This window comes from Panulirus ornatus, chromosome 9, assembly GCF_036320965.1.
Source record: "Panulirus ornatus isolate Po-2019 chromosome 9, ASM3632096v1, whole genome shotgun sequence".
Lineage (NCBI taxonomy): Eukaryota > Metazoa > Arthropoda > Malacostraca > Decapoda > Palinuridae > Panulirus > Panulirus ornatus.
Window position 1 is genome coordinate 49660012 of NC_092232.1, and position 24970 is coordinate 49684981.

Here is a 24970-nt window from a genome sequence, read left to right on the forward strand (position 1 = left end):
CACCTCCGACACATATATCCTCTTGGTCAATCTTTCCTCACTCATTCTCTCCATGTGCCCAAACCATTTCAAAACACCCTCTTCTGCTCTCTCAACCACGCTCTTTTTATTTCCACACATCTCTCTTACCCTTACGTTACTTACTCGATCAAACCACCTCACACCACACATTTTCCTCAAACATCTCATTTCCAGCACGTCCATCCTCCTGCGCACAACTCTATCCATAGCCCACGCCTCGCAACCATACAACATTGTTGGAACCACTATTCCTTCAAACATACCCATTTTTGCTTTCCGAGATAATGTTCTCGACTTCCACACATTTTTCAAGGCTCCCAAAATTTTCGCCCCCCTCCCCCACCCTATGATCCACTTCCGCTTCCATGGTTCCATCCGCTGACAGATCCACTCCCAGATATCTAAAACACTTCACTTCCTCCAGTTTTTCTCCATTCAAACTCACCTCCCAATTGACTTGACCCTCAACCCTACTGTACCTAATAACCTTGCTCTTATTCACATTTACTCTTAACTTTCTTCTTCCACACACTTTACCAAACTCAGTCACCAGCTTCTGCAGTTTCTCACATGAATCAGCCACCAGCGCTGTATCATCAGCGAACAACAACTGACTCACTTCCCAAGCTCTCTCATCCCCAACAGACTTCATACTTGCCCCTCTTTCCAGGACTCTTGCATTTACCTCCCTAACAACCCCATCCATAAACAAATTAAACAACCATGGAGACATCACACACCCCTGCCGCAAACCTACATTCACTGAGAACCAATCACTTTCCTCTCTTCCTACACGTACACATGCCTTACATCCTCGATAAAAACTTTTCACTGCTTCTAACAACTTGCCTCCCACACCATATATTCTTAATACCTTCCACAGAGCATCTCTATCAACTCTATCATATGCCTTCTCCAGATCCATAAATGCTACATACAAATCCATTTGCTTTTCTAAGTATTTCTCACATACATTCTTCAAAGCAAACACCTGATCCACACATCCTCTACCACTTCTGAAACCGCACTGCTCTTCCCCAATCTGATGCTCTGTACATGCCTTCACCCTCTCAATCAATACCCTCCCATATAATTTACCAGGAATACTCAACAAACTTATACCTCTGTAATTTGAGCACTCACTCTTATCCCCTTTGCCTTTGTACAATGGCACTATGCACGCATTCCGCCAATCCTCAGGCACCTCACCATGAGTCATACATACATTAAATAACCTTACCAACCAGTCAACAATACAGTCACCCCCTTTTTTAATAAATTCCACTGCAATACCATCCAAACCTGCTGCCTTGCCGGCTTTCATCTTCCGCAAAGCTTTTACTACCTCTTCTCTGTTTACCAAATCATTTTCCCTAACCCTCTCACTTTGCACACCACCTCGACCAAAACACCCTATATCTGCCACTCTGTCATCAGACACATTCAACAAACCTTCAAAATACTCATTCCATCTCCTTCTCACATCACCACTACTTGTTATCACCTCCCCATTTACGCCCTTCACTGAAGGGCGTAAGATTTTAATGATGTCATTGATTTTGATGACATCGTGACTGGGAAATGGGCAAGAGAGTCATTACCCATTTGATCCGTTCGTGGATTACAGAAAATGGTGTACTGGTTCATGACACTGAAGGTATACAATTTTTTTTTTTTCACATATATTTACCTGAAGTGACTCAGTAGCGGTGTGAGCCTAGTTCAGTAGCGGTGTGAGCCTAGTTCAGCAGCGGTGTGAGCCTAGTTAACGACGGCCTACTTCAGTAGCGGTGTGAGCCTAGTTAACGGCCTAGTACAGTAACGGTGTGAGCCTAGTTAACGACGGCCTAGTTCAGTAGCGGTGTGAGCCTAGTTAACGGCCTAGTACAGTAACGGTGTGAGCCTAGTCAACGCCTAGTACAGCAGCGATGTGAGCCTAGTCAACGGCCTAGTACAGCAGCGGTGTGAGCCTAGTACAGAAGCTGTGTGAGCCTAGTCCAGTAGCGATGTGAGCCTAGTCCAGTAGCGATGTGAGCCTAGTCCAGAAACGGTGTGAGCCTAGTTAACAGCCTAGTACAGCAGCGGTGTGAGCCTAGGAGTCCAGCACCGGTGTGAGCCTAGTTAACAGCCTAGTACAGCAATGGTGTGAGCCTAGGAGTCCAGCAACGGTGTGAGCCTAGTTAACAGTCTAGTACAGTAACGGTGTGAACCTAGTTAACAGCCTAGTACAGTAACGGTGTGAGCCTAGTATAACATCTTGCATGGTGTGGACGCTCGTACGTATTATATACACACCGTCATCATTGCATAGAATAATGGTCAGCCTTCTTGGAGAAATGTCTGGTTCAGCAAGTCAGTTTCCCCCATCGGGAAATGATCACTTGTGTGGCGCGGATGTGTGCGAACCAAAGCAGAGATATTCAGAAGTGGTGATGAACTCCTGCCTTCATTCCCTTCTGATTCAAGAAGACTCATTAGCTGAATCGCTACTTCATAACCAAATTGGCAATTTGGTCGTTGGACGGAATCGTTCACGCCTAAGTTAGGTTCATTGGTCTTGTATCGTTAATCTACCTCATCTACATTTTCAGAAAGCATTTCGTAAAGTCCCGCATGAAAGATAAGACCAAGAAATACTCTACATGTTACGGAAAGCTGTCATTCAGTACCAAGTACAAGTGCCACAACCATCAGGTTTTGGAACCCGTCTTATTTGTGAGTCATTGTTAATAAATTTCGCTCGAGGAGACTACATTATGCGTGGAACACTTGACCACCGCAGCTGTGAAGCAAATTGAAACGGACCGATTAAACTTGCTTCCTCTGGTAAGATTTTCCTCATACTGACCGCTAGAGAGGTTTACACTGAACCCAGCAGGAAATTCGTGAGAGACAGACTATATTATAACCTCGGTTGAGCCATAAGACGCAGCGCGTCAGTTAAAGAAGACAAAGAGAACGAATCCTTCACGGTCACGTAAGCAAGACTGGAAAAAGTACGAAGAAAAAAAGAAAAATGATTGAAGGCAAACAAGATGTGAAAAGCTCGATATGAAGGACATGTTGAATTCAAGTCAGATTATGATATTAATTCTGTGTCACACTCTAAATGACTGAAGGGAAATAAGATGTCAAAGCTCGATATGAAGGATATGTTGAACTCAAGTCTGATTATAATATTAATTCAGTGTCACTCTCAAAGAGGTAGCTTGCTTCTAGTGCCGAAGTCGCCACCTTTGACTAACACTGGTCAGGTTTGTGCCACCATGCTGCTGCTGCTGCGAGAGAGAGAGAGAGAGAGAGAGAGAGAGAGAGAGAGAGAGAGAGAGAGAGAGAGAGAGAGAGAGAGAGAGAGAGAGAGAGAGAGAGAGAGTATTGTGCCACGAAGATGACCAGTATCTCGACCGAGACACCAATCCCTTGAGAGCCTTTCTGTCTACCTTCACTTAACCCAGAAGATGGAAGCTTTGAGAGAATTTCAGACACACGTCATCACAATTTACGAAAGGCTTCAGCGATCGTGATGTGCGCAGCTATCATAGAATAGATCGCGGGGTTATATCCCCTCTTAACATGGGACATCGACTCGTGGGTTCGCGTCGTACTTGGAAGAGCAAAAAAATGAGCCACCTTTACTGGATCTGTTGACCGTCCTGGCTTACCAACAACAGTGGGTAAAAGCAACGCCATATACACACGTATGTGGCAACGGACTTGACAAGATTCTTCTTCGAGTCCACGACTGACGTATTATGTTCCTCCTTCATAACTTTTACTGGTTCCACCTCTTCTTGCCGATCTGTTTCCTCCCCCGTAGCCTCTCTCCATGAACATTGCATCTGGCCTGAAACTCTTGGTTGTATTCTACTGAGTATATAACTGGTTTATCTTTTTATTGTGAGGGAACATTTGTTATCTGTGTGAAAGATGTGTGGTAGTGGTGTGGTAGACGTCCCTAGTCCTCGTTTAAACCCACTACCTAAAGGCGTGTTTACGCAATTCATAAAAGTCAATGGTGGCCTGTAGACATCTCTGGTTTTCTGCGAATCGTCCACAGAAACGTGTGGGGAAAGCGACAGCCGATCTGGGCGTCCATCGAACACAAGATTGTCACTGTGTAGGTACTATATTATCATTCATATGCATATCCGTTATTATATCTATTTCTGTTATTACATTATAAAAATTTCGCTTTTTAGGTACGTACAGATGTGTATTTAGAATGTAAAATATATATATATTGCAAGTCAACAGAACCTCGAACGAAAACAAACATTCAAAAGAGAACGGCAGCAGAGATAACAATTGAGATTTGGATTTTCTCTGTAGCCATGGTTTTACCCAAAGCCTTTTCGTTTTCTTCTTGTTTTTTTAACTCCCTGTACACTGTATCTAGGCAGTTTAATGTGGCAATAGGAATTGATCGGCCTCCATCACTGCTGACTTGTTTATTTACACTGGAATCGCTGGGCTGGGGCAATGGCTCTCCTTGCAATGTGAAGAGAACGGATGGGTTGGGATTGGGGTAAATGCAACCTAGAGAAAAATGTGTATCCCATTGGTATCTGTGTCCAGTGTAAACGTACCTTAAGCTGATCCCTTGACGCTCCATCGTTCCACAGTTTCCCACCTTACCCACACCATGTTAACCTGTCACCATTTCATTTACCACACTATGTCTGCCAGTGAAAGTAGTGTGGCGGGACCATACCCATAGCCTATGACACTCACTACTGTTCTACTGTCAACGGTCGACACAGGCCACAAGGGCCAGTGTTCTACGGTCAACAGTGACTACCAAAAAAAGCAGCTTTGATGATACAAACCATGGGTTGTACCTAAGCATAAACATGGTTGGTACTTACTCCCTCACAATGTCGGGGGCAGCAGCAGCGGCAGCCATGGGCGTGGGTTTGGGTGTGGCAGGCGTCGTCTTGGGCAGTGGCTGGTGTTCTCCCAGGCCAGAGTCAGCTTGGAGTGAGAGATTTTGCAAGCTGATGGGGACGGCCACAACCTCCTGTGGGGGGGCAAGACTGGTTAATAGTAGTGCATTATGCCAGTTGTATAACCCTGTTACTGGTGTGGGAGTGACTGTTACTGGTCATATACAAAGCCAGGTGTACTGTTACTGTGTGGGAGGGACTGTTACTGGTCATATATAGAGCCAGGTGTACTGGTACTGTGTGAGGGGCTATTGCTGGTCATATATAGAGCCAGGTGTACTGGTACTGTGTGTGAGTGACTAGTGCTGGTCATATATAGAGTCAGGTGTGCTGGTGTTGGTACTGGAGTGGAAGGATCACAAAAGTTATTCGTTATGAGACACATGTTCATTACATATAATTGATATAATCAATCAAGACGATTGTGAAACTGATCAGTCGTTACATTCAAGCTGACGCTGTATATTCTTTCATACTTGTTGGCTGTTTCCCAAGTCAGCGAGGTAGCGCAAGGAATAGACGAAGTAATGGCCTCATTTGCTCGCTCCCACTCTTTACCTGTCATGTGTGATGCACAGAACTCAGAGCCCCTATTCCCAACCAGGCCCACATACCTTTCTGTGGTTTCCCCAGACTGCTCTAAATGCCATGGTTCAGCTTACAGACAGCATGTTGTCTTCTGCATATCACATCGTTTCAAATTGCTCTGTCCCTTGTTTGTCTCACACCTTCCTGCATGTTTAGGCCTTGATCCTTCAGAGTATCTTTCACTCTATCCTTCCACCACTTCCTTCGTTTCCCCCTTTTCCTTGTTCCCTCTTAGTCAACCTATCCTCACTCATCCTCTCCATATCTCCATACATTTTCAACGCACCTTCTTCAGCTTTCTCATACGTACTCTTCTTACCACCGCACTTCTTTCTTACCCTATCAACCAACCCTCTTCACACCAGATATTGTCCTCAAACATTTTATTTCCGTCTTATTTACTCTCCCGTACGTTCTCATCTATAGGCCGTGCCTCGCAGCCGCACAGCTCTGTCTGAACTACAGTAACTTCAAACACAACTCATTTTTACCCTTTTGCACAAATGATCCCAGAACTTTTGCTCCCTCACCCATCCTCAGTTTCGTTGCTATGTCCATTTCCTTGTGTCTAAAACACTCCACGTCCTCCAAGTTATCTTCATTGAAATTCACGCCCCAACTAACCTGTCTCTTTTCACTAGTACACCTAATAATCTTACTTTATTCACGTGTAATCTCAACTTGCTTCTCTCACAGACTCTCCCAAACTCAGCATCCAGCTTCTACAGTTTCTCACTCGAGTCTGCCTCCAGCACTGTGTTATCAGATAACAGCAACTGACTTACTTCTTACATACCAACTTCGAAAGACTGTATACCAGCTCCTTTCTCTAGAATCCTCCCATTTGCCTCCCTCACACCCCCATCAGTCAACAGATGAAACAGTTAAGCTAACATCATATATCCCTGCCACAGACCCACCTTCGTTTAGGACAACTTACCCTTCTCTCTTCCTTCTCGCACACTGACCCTGTATTCCTGATAAACCACTTCTCTCCTTCACTTACATACGTAACACCCTCCATAAACCTTCTCATTCAGCCCTATCATATGCTTTCCAATGATCAATAGATGCCACGTACAAATCCATCTGTTTCTCTTAAGTATTTCTTAAACAGATTCTTTAAATCAAACACCAGATCCACACGTCCTCTACCAATTTTGAAACCACGGTGTTCATCTCCAGTCTGATGCTCTGTACACGCCACGCCACCTCCCTCTCAGTCACCATTTTCCCATACAACGTACCAAGTCCACTCCACAAACTTGTATCGAAGTCATTCGAACACTTCCCTTTATTCCCCTTGCCTTTATACAATGGCACTGCACATGCGTTTTTCCAGTCTTCAGGCACCTCACCATGATCCATACATGCATACACTGACAATCCTAACAAACCAATCAACATCAGTCGCCCCATTTCTTAAGAAATTCATCTACAGTCCCTTCGACCCCCGCTACTTTGCCATATTACATTTTACACAAGGCTTTCACCACCTCTTCTCTTTTCACCAAACCTGTTTCCATGACTCCCAACTTCGCATACCACCCCGACCCAAGCACTCTACATCTACCACCCTATTATTAAACACTGAACAGTTCGTTAAATGATCACTCCATCCTCTCTTCTCATCATTACCAATTACCACTTTCTCATTTGCCCTCTTCACCGATGTTCCCACTTTGCTTTGTATTTCTCACACTGCTGACCTCCTCCCAAAACATATTATTCTCTGTAAAGTTTACTGATGATTGCTGACCCGAACTTCAACACTTACTCAGTCTGTCTGTCTGTCTCTGTCTGTCTGTCTGTCTGTCTCTGTTTGTCTCTGTCTGTCTGTTTGTCTCTGTCTGTCTGTCTCTCTGTCTGTCTGTCTGTCTGTCTCTCTCTCTCTCCACGTGTGGCCAGTAGATAGTAGCATTACGATTATGCGCTGATGCACAAATGAAGGCGAGTGTCACGTAGGGTTTAGGCTACTACTGGAGCATACGTGTGAGTGTGTGTGAGTGAGTGTGTGTGTGTGTGTGTGTGTGTGTGGGGCAACACTGGGGATTAACATCACGTGTCGAGAGCTGGCGAGTGAGTGAGTGACGAACTCTTAATCTTGAGTGAGTTTCGTCGTAAACCTGTGTCCCCCCAATACAACGAGTACAGGCGAGTGTGTCATTACCCAGTGTGTTACGAAGAAGTACACCGTACTGACCTGAGGAGTGAGTGGCATCGCGTTCCCCAAGATTCGTTTGCTTTTCCAGTGTCTTTCGCCTTTAGCCACCACAGTGGTCAGCCACCCCATAGTATTCAGTCAGGGTTGTACTTTTAACACGTAGGAGATCACAGCAGTGTTCACTCTGGTGTCCGGAGTGTGTCGATATAGTATTTTGTTATGAGAATCTTGTGGTATCAGTGAGGACTCGAAGTTGTGGTGTCTTTAGGGCTTGGGTCGAGGTAAGATAGGTGTATGCACGTGACGTGTTGGACGTGGGTAGCCACGTCTGCTGCTACTGTATTGCACGTGACGTGTTGGACGTGGGTAGCCACGTCTGCCGCTACTGTATTGCACGTGACGTGTCGGACGTGGGTTAGCCACGTCTGCCGCTACAGTATTGCACGTGACGTGTTGGACGTGGGTAGCCACGTCTGCCGCTTCAGTTTTGCACGTGACGTGTCGGACGTGGGTAGCCACGCGCATGACGTGTGCCCCTGCAGTGCTCCAGACGTAGATCTATCCCAGCAATGACACTTGGTCACTCTCCTGCTGCTGCTCTGTGGTATGGTAGCATACAGTATGGTAGTAGTATACATATGGTAGCACACAGTATGGTAGTAGTATACAGTATGGTAGCATACAGTATGGTAGCATACAGTATGGTAGTATACAGTATGGTAGTATGGGAGAGCTAAGGCTTTGTGGCACAAATGTCTCCTTCTGTTGTCTCATCCACATATCGTCCCTCGGGAGCCATGAGTGATGCTTGCAGTGGGCGTCCTCCACGAACGTCAGACCATTTGCCCAGGTTAAAGTCCACCCGAGAGGACCAGGCGGTGCTTATGGCCTGGGAGGTGGGCCAGCGTCACTCCTCCCTGCAGGGTAATACGGTGAAGACGCCTCTGGTACGGTCGTGGCCACGACACCACCACCCTCAGACACTTCCCAGCACTACGTCTCTGGAGCGGCACCATAACACCGTAACCTTTGGCCTGGGGCAGCACCTTCACACTGGGGTCTTGGTTCCCACGGGGGAGGTGGACACATGAAAGTCGTTGCTCGGCCAGCTGTCTCCAGGCTTGATAAGGCCTTCCTGTCCCGCCGGGATCACCGTGGATCCCCGGATTAACGTTAACGAACCGAACGCTCGCTGCCGAGAGCCATCCCGGCGCTCGTGAAGTACCACGTTCACGTTCGACCGACCAGAGGGACTGTGTGTTTCCACAGTTTGGCCATGAGCGAGTGCAGGCGCTTCTCATGACCACAGCTCGACAAACAGGACTGACAGACGTGACGTCAGTAAACATATGGTGATAACCCAACAACATCCTATGTGTAAGATAACATGAGAGTCGCCTCAACAGCTGGTTATGATCGCTCGTTCGTAAACGTATTGTGTCCGGCCGGCGTCCATAGTTCACATGTTTGGATGTGTGATGTGGCGAGATGTTGGCCTACGAGTGTGTCACTTTCAGATGTTGCTGGTGGATGTGGCGAGATGTTGGACGACGAGTGTGTCACTTTCAAATGTTGCTGGTGGATGTGGCGAGATGTTGGACTTCGAGTATGTCACCTTCAGATGTTACAGGTGGATGTGTGGATATGTGGCGAGATGTTGGATGTCCAATGCGTCACGTCGAATATGTTACGACACTCGAGCAGCCCAGGCCCGATAGAGGCGAGCCGTGGCATTAGTGGTGGCAGAGAGGAGGGTAAACATACACCATGTTGATGATAGCCTTGGGTGGGCAATGGGGGCTATAAAGATCCAGGAGGGTGTGTGTGTGTGTGTGTGATGGAAGGAATCATCGCTGGGTACCTGGGTCGCCAGAGGGGAGGGGAGTGACAGAGGGCCGTAGCTGAAAATGACGCCTGTTAAAGAACGCATGGATATGTGGGCGTCTGGAGGCATGGGTGTCGGTAATACACACACACACACACACACACACACACACACACACACACACACACACGCACGCACGTATGTTTATATACACAGGTGGAGGAGGCAAGGGAGGAAGACCAGAGCATAAGTCATCGAGTTTTGGCAAAGAAAGAAGACGACGGGGAGAGAGAGTTTTAGGGTCGAGGAGAGGGGTGGAGAGAGGGAGGAGGACTTCGTCAAGACGCTATAGCATTTGAATTATCTATTGAGGATGGAAGTAGAGAAGTCGGGGAGTGACAATGTAGGACTTAAGTAACAAAAGTCAAGGACGTAATTAACAAAAAAGTCAAATGAGGAACGGAAAATCTCTCTAAGATGCTGTAATCTGACCTTAACTCATTGAAATTAATTTCCTTCCTTCATATATTTTTTTCCCTTTCTCTTCATTCTCTCGTGGTTTCATCGTGTTCATTCTTTTGCTATCATTGCCATGAACTATATCGACTCTCTCCTTTTCTTTTCTTTCTTCTTCACGCGTCATAGCTGGTCCACTGTGTACTCGCTCATGAGATGGTGATGTGTTGGCGTCATTTCCTTGAAAAATTAATGTTCGTTTTTCTTTTGTTTGTTGTTGTTGATGTTCACTTGTCTCGCTTACCAGTCTGATTTATGTTGTGGCTGAAGGTCAAGTGACTTCCCCTAACCCCTCACCATCTGTCGCACCATCTTCTTTCACTTATATAAAGTAGTTTACAGTTACTTTAGTACTAGGATGACTTGATAAATTGCGTTTAACTTCTTCTTTCGCTGATGAAAAGTAATTTGTAGTTACTTTACTACTATAATGACTTAATGAATTACGTTTAACATCTTTTTTCACTTATGGAAAGTAATTAGTCGTTACTTTAGTACTATAATGACTTAATAGATTACGTTTAATATCTTCTTTCACTTATGGAAAGTAATTAGTCGTTACTTTAGTACTATAATGACTTAATAGATTACGTTTAACATCTTCTTTCACTTATGGAAAGTAATTAGTCGTTACTTTAGTACTATAATGACTTAATAGATTGCGTTTAACATCTTTCACTTATGGAAAGTAATTAGTCGTTACTTTAGTACTATAATGACTTAATTGATTACGTTTAACATCTTCTCTCACTTATGGAAAGTAATTAGTCGTTACTTTACTACTATAATGACTTAATTGATTACGTTTAACATCTTCTCTCACTTATGGAAAGTAATTAGTCGTTACTTTAGTACTATAATGACTTTAATGAATTACGTTTAACATCTTCTTTCACTTATGGAAAGTAAGTACGGTTCCCCTGTTGTACACAAGGGGAGCCTGACATCATTCCGTTGCTCTTATGTTTTCTGTTGCCTTACCGTTGGTTGGCGTGGTGTCGTGCACAGCCACGACCAGAGGGAGAGGGAAGGAGAGGGAAGGAGAGTGAGGGAGAGGGAAGGAGAGTGAGGGAGAGGGAAGGAGAGGGAAGGAGAGTGAGGGAGAGGGAAGGAGAGTGAGGGAGAGTGAGGGAGAGGGAAGGAGAGTGAGGGAGAGGGAAGGAGAGGGAAGGAGAGTGAGGGAGAGGGAAGGAGAGTGAGGGAGAGGGAAGGAGAGTGAGGGAGAGGGAGGTACAGATGGTGGTGTCTACACCTCAGCCCTTAGTGAGGTTCATGATGGTGGATTACCCGCAGGCCAATCAATACACATATATATAGGCCACCAGTGTCTCCCTCACCATCACCCAGCACCACCATCACCTCCAACATCTCCAACATCTCCAACAACTCCAACACCTCCAACAACACCACCACTTTCGTTGGAAGGGGCGCTAGGACTGGAGGAACGGCAGATGGTAAGGGCGCTAGGGTACCCGGTCCTAGCAGTCATCGCCCCGGGGTATACGGTCTTAGCAGTCATCTCCCCCGGGGTGCATGGTCCTAGCAGTCATCTCCCCCGGGGTATACGGTCTTAGCAGTCATCTCCCCCGGGGTATACGGTCTTAGCAGTCATCTCCCCCGGGGTATACGGTCTTAGCAGTCATCTCCCCCGGGGTACACGGTCCTAGCAGTCATCTCCCCGGGGTATACGGTCTTAGCAGTCATCTCCCCCGGGGTATACGGTCCTAGCAGTCATCTCCCCCGTGGTATACGGTCCTAGCAGTCATCTCCCCCGGGGTATACGGTCCTAGCAGTCATCTCCCCCGGGGTACACGGTCCTGGCGGTCATCTCCCCCGGGGTGCATGGTCCTAGCAGTCATCTCCCTGGGGTACACGGTCCTGGCAGTCATCTCCCACCGCGGTGCATGGTCCTAGCAGTCATCTCCCCCGTGGTATACGGTCTTAGCAGTCATCTCCCCTGGGGTATACGGTCCTGGCAGTCATCTCCCCCGTGGTATACGGTCTTAGCAGTCATCTCCCCCGGGGTACACGGTCTTAGCAGTCATCTCCCCTGGGGTATACGGTCCTGGCAGTCATCTCCCTGGGGTACACGGTCCTGGCAGTCATCTCCCCCGGGGTATACGGTCCTGGCAGTCATCTCCCCTGGGGTATACGGTCCTGGCAGTCATCTCCCCCGGGGTGCATGGTCCTAGCAGTCATCTCCCCCGTGGTATACGGTCTTAGCAGTCATCTCCCCCGGGGTACACGGTCTTAGCAGTCATCTCCCCTGGGGTATACGGTCCTGGCAGTCATCTCCCCCGTGGTACACGGTCCTGGCAGTCATCTCCCCCGGGGTATACGGTCCTGGCAGTCATCTCCCCCGGGGTACACGGTCCTGGCAGTCATCTCCCTGGGGTACACGGTCCTGGTAGTCATCTCCCCCGGGGTATACGGTCCTGGCAGTCATCTCCCCCGGGGTACACGGTCCTGGCAGTCATCTCCCTGGGGTACACGGTCCTGGCAGTCATCTCCCCGGGGTACACGGTCATGGCAGTCATCTCCCCCGTGGTATACGGTCTTGGCAGTCATCTCCCCGGGGTATACGGTCCTAGCAGTCATCTCCCCCGGGGTGCATGGTCCTAGCAGTCATCTCCCCCTGGGGTATACGGTCCTGGCAGTCATCTCCCCCGGGGTACACGGTCCTAGCAGTCATTTCCCCTGGGGTATACGGTCCTGGCAGTCATCTCCCGCGGGGTGCATGGTCCTAGCAGTCATCTCCCCCGGGGTACACGGTCCTAGCAATCATCTACCCCGGGGTATATGGTCCTAGCAGTCATCTCCCCGGGGTATGTGGTCCTGGCAGTCATCTCCCCCGGGGTACACGGTCCTGGCGGTCATCTCCCCCGGGGTACACGGTCCTGGCGGTCATCTCCCCCGGGGTACAACACGGTCCTGGCAGTCATCTACCCCGGGGTACAACACGGTCCTGGCTGTCATTTCCCCCGGGGTACACGGTCCTGGCGGTCATCTCCCCCGGGGTACAACACGGTCCTGGTGGTCATCTCCCCCGGGGTACACGGTCCTGGCAGTCATCTCCCCCGGGGTACAACACGGTCCTGGCGGTCACCTCTCCCGGGGTACAACACGGTCCTGGCGGTCATCTCCCCGGGGTACACGGTCCTGGCAGTCATCTCCCCCGGGGTACACGGTCCTGGCAGTCATCTCCCCCGGGGTACACGGTCCTGGCAGTCATCTCCCCCGGGGTACAACACGGTCCTGGCAGTCATCTCCCCCGGGGTACACGGTCCTGGCGGTCATCTCCCCGGGGTACACGGTCCTGGCAGTCATCTCCCCCGGGGTACACGGTCCTGGCAGTCATCTACCCAGGGGTACACGGTCCTAGCAGTCATCTCCCCCGGGGGTATACGGTCTTAGCAGTCATCTCCCCCGGGGTACAACATGGTCCTGGCGGTCATCTCCCCCGGGGTAGTCACGTATAGCCGATAAGGGGCCCCCGTGGGGGAAGCCATACTGGGTGATAAAGGTGTGTTGAAGACAGTGTGATGTTGAGCTCCACAGGTGTCTACCGTATGGTCGACCGGCCCTATATAGGTTCGCGAGAACCTCAGCCTTAATGGACATCTTTGTCTGGCCGTTACAATGGCTTTTTAAACTGTTAAAGATGAACGCTAATGTTCAGAAGAAAGAGAGAGAGAGAGAGAGAGAGAGAGAGAGAGAGAGAGAGAGAGAGAGAGAGAGAGAGAGAGAGAGAGAGAGAAGGAATGGCTTTTGTGAGATAAAGTTATCTTCACCAAACATACTTAAACTTTTTTTCTTAATTCTGATAAAAAAAAGAGAGAGAATTTGGAAAGTAATATGTGATGGTTTGCGTGTGTAGGGGGAAGGAGGAGGAGGAGGATGGTTGAGTAGGGGAGGAGGAGGAGGAGGATGGTTGAGTAGGGGGGAAGAGGAGGAGGAGGATGGTTGAGTAGGGGGAAGGAGGAGGAGGAGGATGGTTGAGTAGGGGGAGGAGGAGGATGGTTGAGTAGGGGGGAAGAGGAGGAGGAGGATGGTTGAGTAGGGGGAAGGAGGAGGAGGAGGATGGTTGAGTAGGGGGAAGGAGGAGGAGGAGGATGGTTGAGTAGGGGGGAGGAGGAGGAGGTGGTTAGCACTATCTGTATGTTGGGAGAGTGTGTGTGTTGGTTGAATAGGGGGGAGGAGGAGGAGGTGGTTAGCACTATCTGTATGTTGGGAGAGTGTGTGTGTTGGTTGAGTAGGGGGGGGAGGAGGGGGATAATTGTGTTGTGAGCAGTTAAGTGGTTTATGAGTAGGGGGTTGGTCACGTATGTGGGTCAGTGTACGTGTGGTAATGACCTTAGCCCTCTAACTGGATTGGCTGATGGGGCGGGACCACCTTACATCTTGTCCTACCACCCCACCTCACCCCACTTCACCCCACCTCACCCCACTTCACCCCACTTCACCCCACCTTACCCCACCTCACCCCACCTCACCCCACTTCACCCCACTTCACCCCACTTCACCCCACCTTACCCCACCTCACCCCACCCCACCCCACTTCACCCCACCTCACCCCACCTCACCCCACTTCACCTCACCTCACCTCACCTCACCTCACCTCACCTCACCTCACCTCACTTCACCTCACCTTACCCCACCTCACCCCACCTCACCTCACCCCACTTCACCTCACCTCACCCCACCTCACCTCACCTCACCTCACCTCACCTCACCCCACCCCACCTCACCTCACCTCACCCCACCCCACCCCACCTCACCCCACTTCACCTCACCTCACCCCACCTCACCCCACTTCACCTCACCCCACCTCACCCCACTTCACCCCACCTCACCTCACCTCACCCCACCTCACCCCACTTCACCTCACCTCACCCCACCTCACCCCACTTCACCTCACCTCTCCCCACCTCACCCCACTTCACCTCACCCCACCTCACCTCACCTCACCTCACCTCACCTCACCTCACCTCACCCCACCCCACCCCACCCCACCTCACCTCACCTCACCTCACCCCACCCCACCCCACCTCACCCCACTTCACCTCACCTCACCCCACCTCACCCCACTTCACCTCACCCCACCTCACCCCACTTCACCCCACCTCACCTCACCTCACCCCACCTCACCCCACTTCACCTCACCTCACCCCACCTCACCCCACTTCACCTCACCTCGCCCCACCTCACCCCACTTCACCTCACCCCACCTCACCTCACCTCACCTCACCTCACCTCACCTCACCTCACCTCACCTCACCCCACCCCACCCCACCTCACCTCACCTCACCCCACCCCACCTCACCTCACCTCACCTCACCTCACCCCACTTCACCTCACCTCACCTCACCTCACCCATCTCTGCTACACCCCTCCAACATTCTGTGTCACCAGGTGGCACATGACAGTCATCTGTTGGCACGTAGCATGACTGTCACCTAATGTCACCGTGCATGACAGTCATCAGTTGACGTGCAGCATGACACACCACGTCAGTCAGGTCTCGCGAAACTTTTCCCTCCACTTCCCCTCCCAAAAAAAAAACGCCTGGCATTTACCTCTTCAGGCAAGACAATGGACGGAAACTTATACGGGGCATTGAAATCACGTCACCACTCAAGAAAACGCACATGAAATTATGATTTTTAAATGTAGACGTCTTTAATTTTATGATGGAGGTAGACGACGCTGGGCCTCAGAGAACAATGCACTCAGTAATATGGCTTCGGGTTTGGTTATGACTGTACGTAGGAGGCGCAGGAACCTGCCTCCTCTCTCTCTATATATTTTTTCTTTTTCAAACTATTCGCCATTTCCCGCGTTAGCGAGGTAGCGTTAAGAACAGAGGACTGGGCCTCTGAGGGAATATCCTCACCTGGCCCCCTTCTCTGTTCCTTCTTTTGGAAAATTTAAAGAAAAACAAAAAAAAAAAAAACTAGAGGGGAGGATTTCCAGCCCCCCCGCTCCCTCCCCTTTTAGTCGCCTTCTACGACACGCAGGGAATACGTGGGAAACGTACATGTATATTGTCCCTGTGTACATAAGTTCTGTCCCAGCATACATGTATATTGTCCCTGTGTACATATCTAGTGTCCCAGTGTACAGTAGTATGCCAGTGTACATCATAAGTATGACATTATACATATTTAGTGTGTCAGTATGAGTGTGTACATAATTACCGTCCCAGATGCATAATTAGTGTGACATTGTACATAATCAGTAGGCCAGTGTACATGATTAGTGTCCCAGTGTACACGATTGATATGGCAGTGTACATGATCAGTGTGTCAGTGTACATGATTAGTGTCCCAGTGTAGATAATTAATATGATAGTGTTCATAGGTAATATGTCAATGTACATAAGTGTACGTAGATAGTACGTCAGTGTATATGATTGGTGTACCATTGTACATAAGTAGTATGTCAGTGTACATATTGTGCCAGTTTACATAATTAGTATGTCATTGTACATAATTAGTATGTAAGTGTACATGATTAGTGTCCCAATATACATATTAGTATGTTTATGTACATAATTAGTGTCCTAGTGTACATGATTAGTATGTCAGTGTACATATTTCAGTATGAAAGTATTGCACCATATATTTGTTTGTATATAATACGGTATATGTATATAATACAGTAGGGTTGTACATAATACAGTATGGTAGTACATAATACAGTATGGTAGTACAAGGAAGAGACAGAAGACGAAGAAATATTGATACACTTCCATTTGTAGTAACTGTACATCTTTATAAGTAATTATAAGTACTCTTGTAGTAACTGTATATTGTCATAAGTAATTATGATCCCTTGTAGTAACTGTAGATCCTTATAAGTTATTATAAGTTCTCTTGTCGTAACTATATCTTTATAAGTAATTAGGTTCCCTTGTAGTAACTGTAGACCCTTATAAGTTATTATAAGTTCTCTTGTAGTAACTATATAAGTAATTAGGTTCCCTTGTAGTAACTGTAGATCCTTATAAGTAATTATAAGTACTCTTGTAGTAACTGTATATTGTTGTAAGTAATTATGTTCCCTTGTAGTGACTGTAGACCCTTATAAGTTATTATAAGTTCTCTTGTAGTAACTATATAAGTAATTAGGTTCCCTTGTATTAAATGTAGATCTTTATAAGTAATTATAAGTTTAGTTTTCAACATGAAAACCATTGTCTTCCTAAACCTACAAGGTGTCTGTCATAATCGAGGCACTACATCATTTCCGTAATTCATTTAGTTTTGAATAAATATAATTACTATTGAAGTTTAGACATAATATGTTTATATGTAAATATATGATAATATATGTAAATATATATGAATAGGTTTAGATTAGGTATTTCTAAATTTTTATAATTGCTGGATTGGTATGATGTATAAACGTTGATCCTGGAGCTATGTGATGGCTCCAGCAGTTCATGTGATGGCTCCATCATTATTGCATGTGATGGCTCCATCAGCTCCATCAGTTCATGTGATTGCTTCATCATTATTGCATGTGATGGCTCCATCAGCTCCATCAGTTCATGTGATGGCTTCATCATCGTTCCATGTGATGGCTCCATCAGTTCATGTGATTGCTTCATCATTATTGCATGTGATGGCTCCATCAGCTCCATCAGTTCATGTGATTGCTTCATCATTATTGCTTGTGATGGCTCCATCAGCTCCATCAGTTCATGTGATGGATTCATCATCGTTCCATGTGATGGCTCCATCAGCTCCATCAGTTCATGTGATGGCTTCATCATCGTTCCATGTGATGGCTCCATCAGTTCTGTCTCTCAAGTACGTGTTAGACAGTGAGGGGGTTCTGAGGGGGTTCTGAGGGGGTTGTGAAGGGGTTGTGGGGGGTTGTGAAGGGATGACTCAGTAGTGGGGTGAGACGGGTAGGAAGTTGTTGACTGCTAAACGAGGTTATTTCTGGACTTGGCTCACGGCACCAGACCACGTTTTCTGTGTCAGCTTCCCCCCCGGTAGAAAATGGTCATGGGATGGGTTACTCGTGTGTTAACGTCGTTTCGGGAACAATTCATTATGTGATGATTGGACAGGGTAAAGGTTCCTCATGTTCTTTCTCCACTCGATACTAGCCTCCACCTACCTACCTACCTGCACCACCCTTCACCCTCAAGCCTTTATATAGGCCTTTCACCCACAAAATCACTGGCAGTGCTTTGTACATACACTGCAGCAGTGACAGGACTGGGGTCCGCTTGGTCTACGTACGCGTTTGCCGCCGGACCACGGAAAGGGGGGGGGGGGTTGTTGAAACACGTCAAGCAAGAGAACACAGCCATCCGGAAATGGCCAATGTATACAAGTGCGTAGATCTGAGCTCCTCCTCTTCTTCTTTGTGTGTGTGTGTGTGTGTGTGTGTGTGTGTATACACACGCTGGACTGTCCTCTCTCTCTCTCTCTCTCTCTCTCTCTCTCTCTCTCTCTCTCTCTCTCTCTCTCTCTCTCTCTCTCTCTCTCTCTCTCTCTCTCTCTCTCTCTCATTGACGATTGGACTCACGCACGAAAGTGCACTCGGCCCATCCATCGTGTTCCACTGAACTCGTGGAAGGTTTACCATCCGCGCAAATTCTCCTCTCTCTCTCTCTCTCTCTCTCTCTCTCTCTCTCTCTCTCTCTCTCTCTCTCTCTCTCTCTCTCTCTCTCTCTATTTTCCCCAAAATGGCGTCCTTAGCTGCGTCTCTTCCTTGTGTACCAACCGAATTTTATATTTCTTTCTTGCATCTCCCCTGATGATATGTGATCATTACACGAAAGTGCACTTGGGAACTTATCGTGTTTCATTTCCCCGTAGATTAAAAGGAATAGAGTGAATTGGAACGATGTGGTATACCTAGGTCGACGTGCTGTCAGTGTATTGAACCAGGGCGTGTGAAGCGTCTGGGGTAAACCACGGAAAGTTCTGTGGGGCCTGGATGTGGAAAGGGAGCTGTGGTTTCGGTGCATTATTACATGACAGCTAGAGACTGAGTGTGAACGAATGTAGCCTTTGTTGTCGTTTCTTAGCGCTACCTCGCACACATAAGGGGGGGGAGGGGGTTGTTATTTCATGTGTGGCGGGGTGGCGATGGGAATGAATAAAGGCGGACAGTATGAATTATGTACATGTGTATATATGTATATGTCTGTGTGTGTATATATATATATATATATATATATATATATATATATATATATATATATATATATATATATATATATGTATACGTTGAGATGTATGGGTATGTATATTTGCGTGTGTGGACGTGTATGTATATACATGTGTATGTGGGTGGGTTGGGCCATCCTCGCTAACGCGGGAGACAGCGACAAAGCAAAATAAAATAATAAATGAATCCATCTATCTATCTATCTTTTTTCTGACGCTAGGAACTTCCAACTGCAGTGTGGCCTGTGTCACTGTTGTGTGTACACTCACTGTTGTGTGTACACTGTCACTGTTATGTGTACACAGTCACTGTTGTGTGTACACTGTCACTGTTGTGTGTACAGTACAGTGTCACTGTTGTGTGTACAGTACACAGTCACTTGTGTGTACACTGTCACTTGTGTGGACACTGTCACCTGTGTGTACACTGTCATTGTGGTGTGTACACTGTCACTGTAGTGTGTCTACCGTCACTGTAGTTTGTCTACCGTCATTTGGAGGAGAACATTTGTTCAGGCAGTGTTGGAGAACATGTGCCTAATTCACGAAGTGTTGAAGAACATGTGTTGTGTTCAGGTAGTGTTGGAGGAGAACATGTGTTCAGGTAGTGTTGGAGGAGAACATGTGTTGAGGTAGTGATGGAGAACATGTGTTCAGGTAGTGTTGGAGGAGAACATGTGTTGAGGTAGTGATGGAGAACATGTGTTCAGGTAGTGTTGGAGGAGAACACATGTTGTGTTCAGGTAGTGTTAAAGGAGAACATGCGTTGTGTTCTAGTAGTGTTGGAGGAGAACATATGTTCAGGCAGTGTTGGAAGGGAACATGTGTTGTGTTCAGGCAGTGTTGGAGGGGAACATGTGTTGTGTACAGGTAGTGTTGGAGGTGAACATATGTTCAGGCAGTGTTGGAGGAGAACATGTGTTCAGGCAGTATTGGAGAAGAACATGTGTTCAGGCAGTGTTGGAGGAGAACATGCAGTGTAGATCCAGATGTATTATACAACCACCACAACCACAACATCGACTGGCCACCACCACCACAACCACAACATAGACAGGTGATGATCCTGGCCATGTACTGTCTGGTTTGGCCCTGTACCAGACCTTCTGACACTCTCTCTATCTCCGTGGTTGATTAGGATCAATGGAAAGATACCAATTATGCCAATAATTACCGTAATACAAAAATGTTTGGACGAAGGATCTTTGGTCTAAACACTTGGTCCTGGTCATAAACATGGCGGCTCCCTCCCTGCCCCATGTTGTCTTCCCCTGATCCCAACCCTTTCTGATATATCGATCCTCCGCTCCCCATTCTCCCTCTATTGCTACCTCCTCCTCCTCCTCCTCCTCCTCCTTCCACGCCAGCAACCCAGGTTCACCTCACCTGGTCCCAGGGCAGCGCCTCCCACCTCCCTGCCAGCCTGGTACCCCCTCCACACACACACACACACACACACACACACACACACACACACATACATCTTAACACATCTTAGTCCCTCATTTTGTCCTACCATATTCCCTCTCCTCAGCTGAACACACCTTCCCTCCCTATGCTGCCATCGTCTTCAGGTTAACACACCATCAACCTCATGGTCACTTAACATATGCCAGGCCACATTACCCACCCAGTGTATCAGGGGACGACCTGCTGTGTCCACGCCTGGTGTGTCAGGACCAGGGGACGACCTGGTGTGTCCACATCTGGTGTGTCAGTACCAGGGGACGACCTGCTGTGTCCACACCTGGTGTGTCAGTACCAGGGGATGACCTGCTGTGTCCACACCTGGTGTGTCAGTACCAGGGGACGACCTGGCGTGTCCACACCTGGTGTGTCAGTACCAGGGGACGACCTGGTGTGTCCACACCTGGTGTGTCAGTACCAGGGGACGACCTGGCGTGTCCACATCTGGTGTGTCAGTACCAGGGGACGACCTGGCGTGTCCACACCTGGTGTGTCAGTACCAGGGGACGACCTGGCGTGTCCACACCTGGTGTGTCAGTACCAGGGGACGACCTGGCGTGTCCACACCTGGTGTGTCAGTACCAGGGGACGACCTGGCGTGTCCACATCTGGTGTGTCAGTACCAGGGGACGACCTGGCGTGTCCACACCTGGTGTGTCAGTACCAGGGGACGACCTGGCGTGTCCACACCTGGTGTGTCAGTACCAGGGGACGACCTGGCGTGTCCACACCTGGTGTGTCAGTACCAGGGGACGACCTGGTGTGTCAGTACCAGGGTATGACCTGGCGTGTCCACACCTGGTGTGTCAGTACCAGGGGACGACCTGGCGTGTCCACACCTGGTGTGTCAGTACCAGGGGACGACCTGGCGTGTCCACACCTGGTGTGTCAGTACCAGGGGACGACCACCTAATATGTACCACCAGGATCATCGGGATACGACCCCTATCTCTCATGAAGCCACCTCGCTCTCCCGTACGTACTGCCCAGTCTAATGTACACACTTCCCAGTCTTGTGTACGTATTTCCCCAGTCTGATGTACACACTTCCCAGTCTTGTGTACGTTCTTGCCAGTCTTGTGTACGTATTTCCCCAGTCTGATGTACACACTTTCCAGTCTTGTGTACGTTCTTGCCAGTCTTGTGTACGTATTTCCCCAGTCTGATGTACACACTTCCCAGTCTTGTGTACGTTCTTGCCAGTCTTGTGTACGTATTTCCCCAGTCTGATGTACACACTTCCCAGTCTTGTGTACGTTCTTGCCAGTCTTGTGTACGTATTTCCCCGTCTAATTTACACATTTCCCAGTCTTGTGTACGTTCTTGCCAATCTTGTGTACGTATTTCCCCAGTCTAATGTACACACTTCCCAGTCTTGTGTACGTTCTTGCTAGTCTTGTGTACGTATTTCCCCAGTCTAGTGTACGTACTTGCCAGTCTTGTGTACACTTACTTCCCAGTCTAGTGTACGTACTTGCCAGTCTAATGTACACTTACTTCCCAGTTTAGTGTACGTACTTGCCAGTCTAATGTACACTTACTTCCCAGTCTAGTGTACGTACTTGCCAGTCTAATGTACACTTACTTCCCAGTCTAGTGTACGTACTTGTCCGTCTTGTGTACGTACCTCCCAGTGTCTACTGTCACAGGAGTGAGGTAAGAGGTTGTTGGATGCCGGCCGTACACGATCCGTTCTCGCCTCCCGCCAGTGGGTGTGTTGTCATGGGTTTTCCTGGAGCTTGGTGTAGGATGGTACCCGTCACTGGTGTCACCTCTCTAGCGGGAGAGGAGCAGGGCAGCGCTCGTGGTATATCCTGGAGGAGGTCTGATTTGTTGATTCCTTTTGTCATTATCTGGTGATGGGATGGGCTACCCCAGCCGTACAGTATATAAACTTGGATTATATATATATATATATATATATATATATATATATATATATATATATATATATATATATATATATATATATTATTTATTTCGGTTTGTCGCTGTCTCCCGCGTTAGCGCAAGGAAACAGACGAAAGAATGGCCCAACGCACCCACATACACATGTTATACATATACGTCCACACACGCAAATATACATATCTATACATCTCAACGTATACATATATATATACACACACACAGACATATACATATACATATGTATCTCACACCCGTTCATTCGTCCATCTCGAGCGTCTCTGATTTTATAGAATGATTCGTTGCGATGCCAGACTTTTGATGCGACAGTGTCGTGTTCGCCAGGAAAAGTAGGCGCTACATGAGGACATTGTCTGACGTCCTCACTCCTCATACTACGGCTTACTGGGAACAGACCAGACGTTGGCACATAAGCCAGCTGGCTCAGAATCTCTTTGAAGACACAAGAGAACCAGACATTGACTTCGTGCCACCGAACGCGATGCTTGGAAACTTCACAGTGGCAACAGATGTTAGAATATATTGTGTTTGGATCACACCTGTTGAGTTAACTTACTCGTGGCTGTTAAACTGAGTTTGCATGTGAAGTGTTCAGGTCTTGATGTGTGTGGGGTGGCTACCACAGTTAAAAGTTTTCCCCGTATCGGAAAAGTTTCCGTCAAGAGTAAAAGACACGCCAAGCACTGTATCATAAACTCGTACATAGCAACATCACCAGTTTCATCTGGCAGTCTCCACATAATGGTTATTTCCTATAAAGTTTCGTACCATTCAGTGTCCTCAGACATTGTACTGGTTCCTTGTGATACCACTTTACTCCTTAGACTTAACCTAACCTCAAGATTTCAAATTCAAAATCTTTTATCATTGTCTACGTGTATATCAACGGAGGAGTTTGATGATTGCCTCCCGTCCTGCGTGTCTATGTCACTTCATCTACTGTGGCCTCACATCCTCTTAACCACCTCCCTCCACCACACACACACACACCCTCTCTCTCTCTCTCCCTCTCCCGGTGTGGTGGCCTTTGCATATCGCGAGCCTCCGTCCATTGCTCACCACAGTCTGGACTTCTCCACGCCTCCTCCCTCAGCCTCTCTCTCTCTCTCTCTCTCTCTCTCTCTCTCTCTCTCTCTCTCTCTCTCTCTCTCTCTCTCTCTCTCTCTCTCTCTCTCCCTCTTATCTCTTCTTCAATTCCTCCTCTCTCCCTCCTTCACAGCAGTGCCTCTCTCTGCATCACCCCCGTCCCTCCCTCACAGTACTGCATCACTCCCTCCCTCCAACACAGTGCATCTCTCTCTCTCCACCACAGTACTGCAGTATCTCCCCCATCTCGTCTTCTCCCCACAGTTCACTCTCTCTCTCTCTCTCTCTCTCTCTCTCTCTCTCTCTCTCTCTCTCTCTCTCTCTCTCTCTCTCTCTCTCTCTCTCTCTCTCTCTCTCCTGCCCTTTTGCCAGTTTTCCTTTATCTCCAGCTCACTTTTTCTCCCATCCTACTTTTTCTTCACCTATTTCCTCATCATCATCATCATCTCTCGCCCCTCTTCTCCTCCCTGATGCCTCTCCTTCCCCTCCATCTACCACACATTCGCCCCTCCTCCTCCTCCTCCTTCTCCTCCTCCCATTCCCTCTACCTGTGGTTTTCCCCTTCCCTTGTTACTCACTCTACCCCTGTGTTCCCCACGACCCTCCGTGGCAGCCCTACACCCCTTACGTCAGCGATGTCACTAAGATCATTTTTAAAGCTTATTGGACAGAAACTGATCACAGTGTTAGATCATTTACATGGCACAACATTGTACCATCCGCTCATGCTCCACAAGGCACGTGAGCATCACACACACAAACAGGCACCCGTGCCCTTCATCGCTGCTCTCCCTGGAGTGGCCACAAGCATCCTCCGTCAATACCCTTCCTGCCACAGTTAAAAAGGTACTCTTGATGACCTTGCCTCCTGCTAGAACTGCTGACATTACGAACAGCACGTAACACCTCTCATCTCATAGATACCATACCATTCATTGAAGAGGAACTTTGTTTTTTCAGCATCAAACACATGAAATCGACTGCTCCAGGCGAGGATAGTATGACTGAAGTACCCGGTAATCCTCTTTAGAAACGATTCAATCTCGTATGGGAGGAACAAAAGCGACCGAAAGCATGGAAACCTGCTAGCGTCATCCCAATCCGTAAACCGGGCGAACTTGGCGAATACCGTCCAGTGTCCCTGGCCTCTTGCCTCTATAGAACATTTTGAACGGATGGTCCTTCATCGTCTTTTGTATCTGATAGGCGACACATACAGTCCATACCTAACTGGCTTCGT

The 24970-nt window shown here is 48.0% G+C and overlaps 2 protein-coding genes across 4 annotated transcripts in view; one reads left to right on the plus strand and one right to left on the minus strand.

Moving 5' to 3' along the window:
• Positions 1 to 24970, plus strand: part of LOC139750411 (uncharacterized) — a 158511-nt gene that overhangs the window by 91401 nt on the left and 42140 nt on the right. The gene's annotated exons all lie outside the window — the stretch shown is intronic.
• LOC139750410 (BTB/POZ domain-containing protein 6-B-like) overlaps positions 1 to 24970 on the minus strand; it is a 115335-nt gene that overhangs the window by 71274 nt on the left and 19091 nt on the right. For 2 of the 3 annotated variants that reach the window (XM_071665175.1, XM_071665176.1), the window contains exon 2: positions 4887 to 5038. In XM_071665175.1, coding sequence (XP_071521276.1) covers positions 4887 to 4924 — 38 coding nt within the window. In that variant the 5' untranslated portion in view covers positions 4925 to 5038. Of the gene's footprint in view, positions 1 to 4886; positions 5039 to 7755; positions 8969 to 24970 lie in introns of those variants that run through there. The other variant, XM_071665171.1, reaches the window with a different exon arrangement.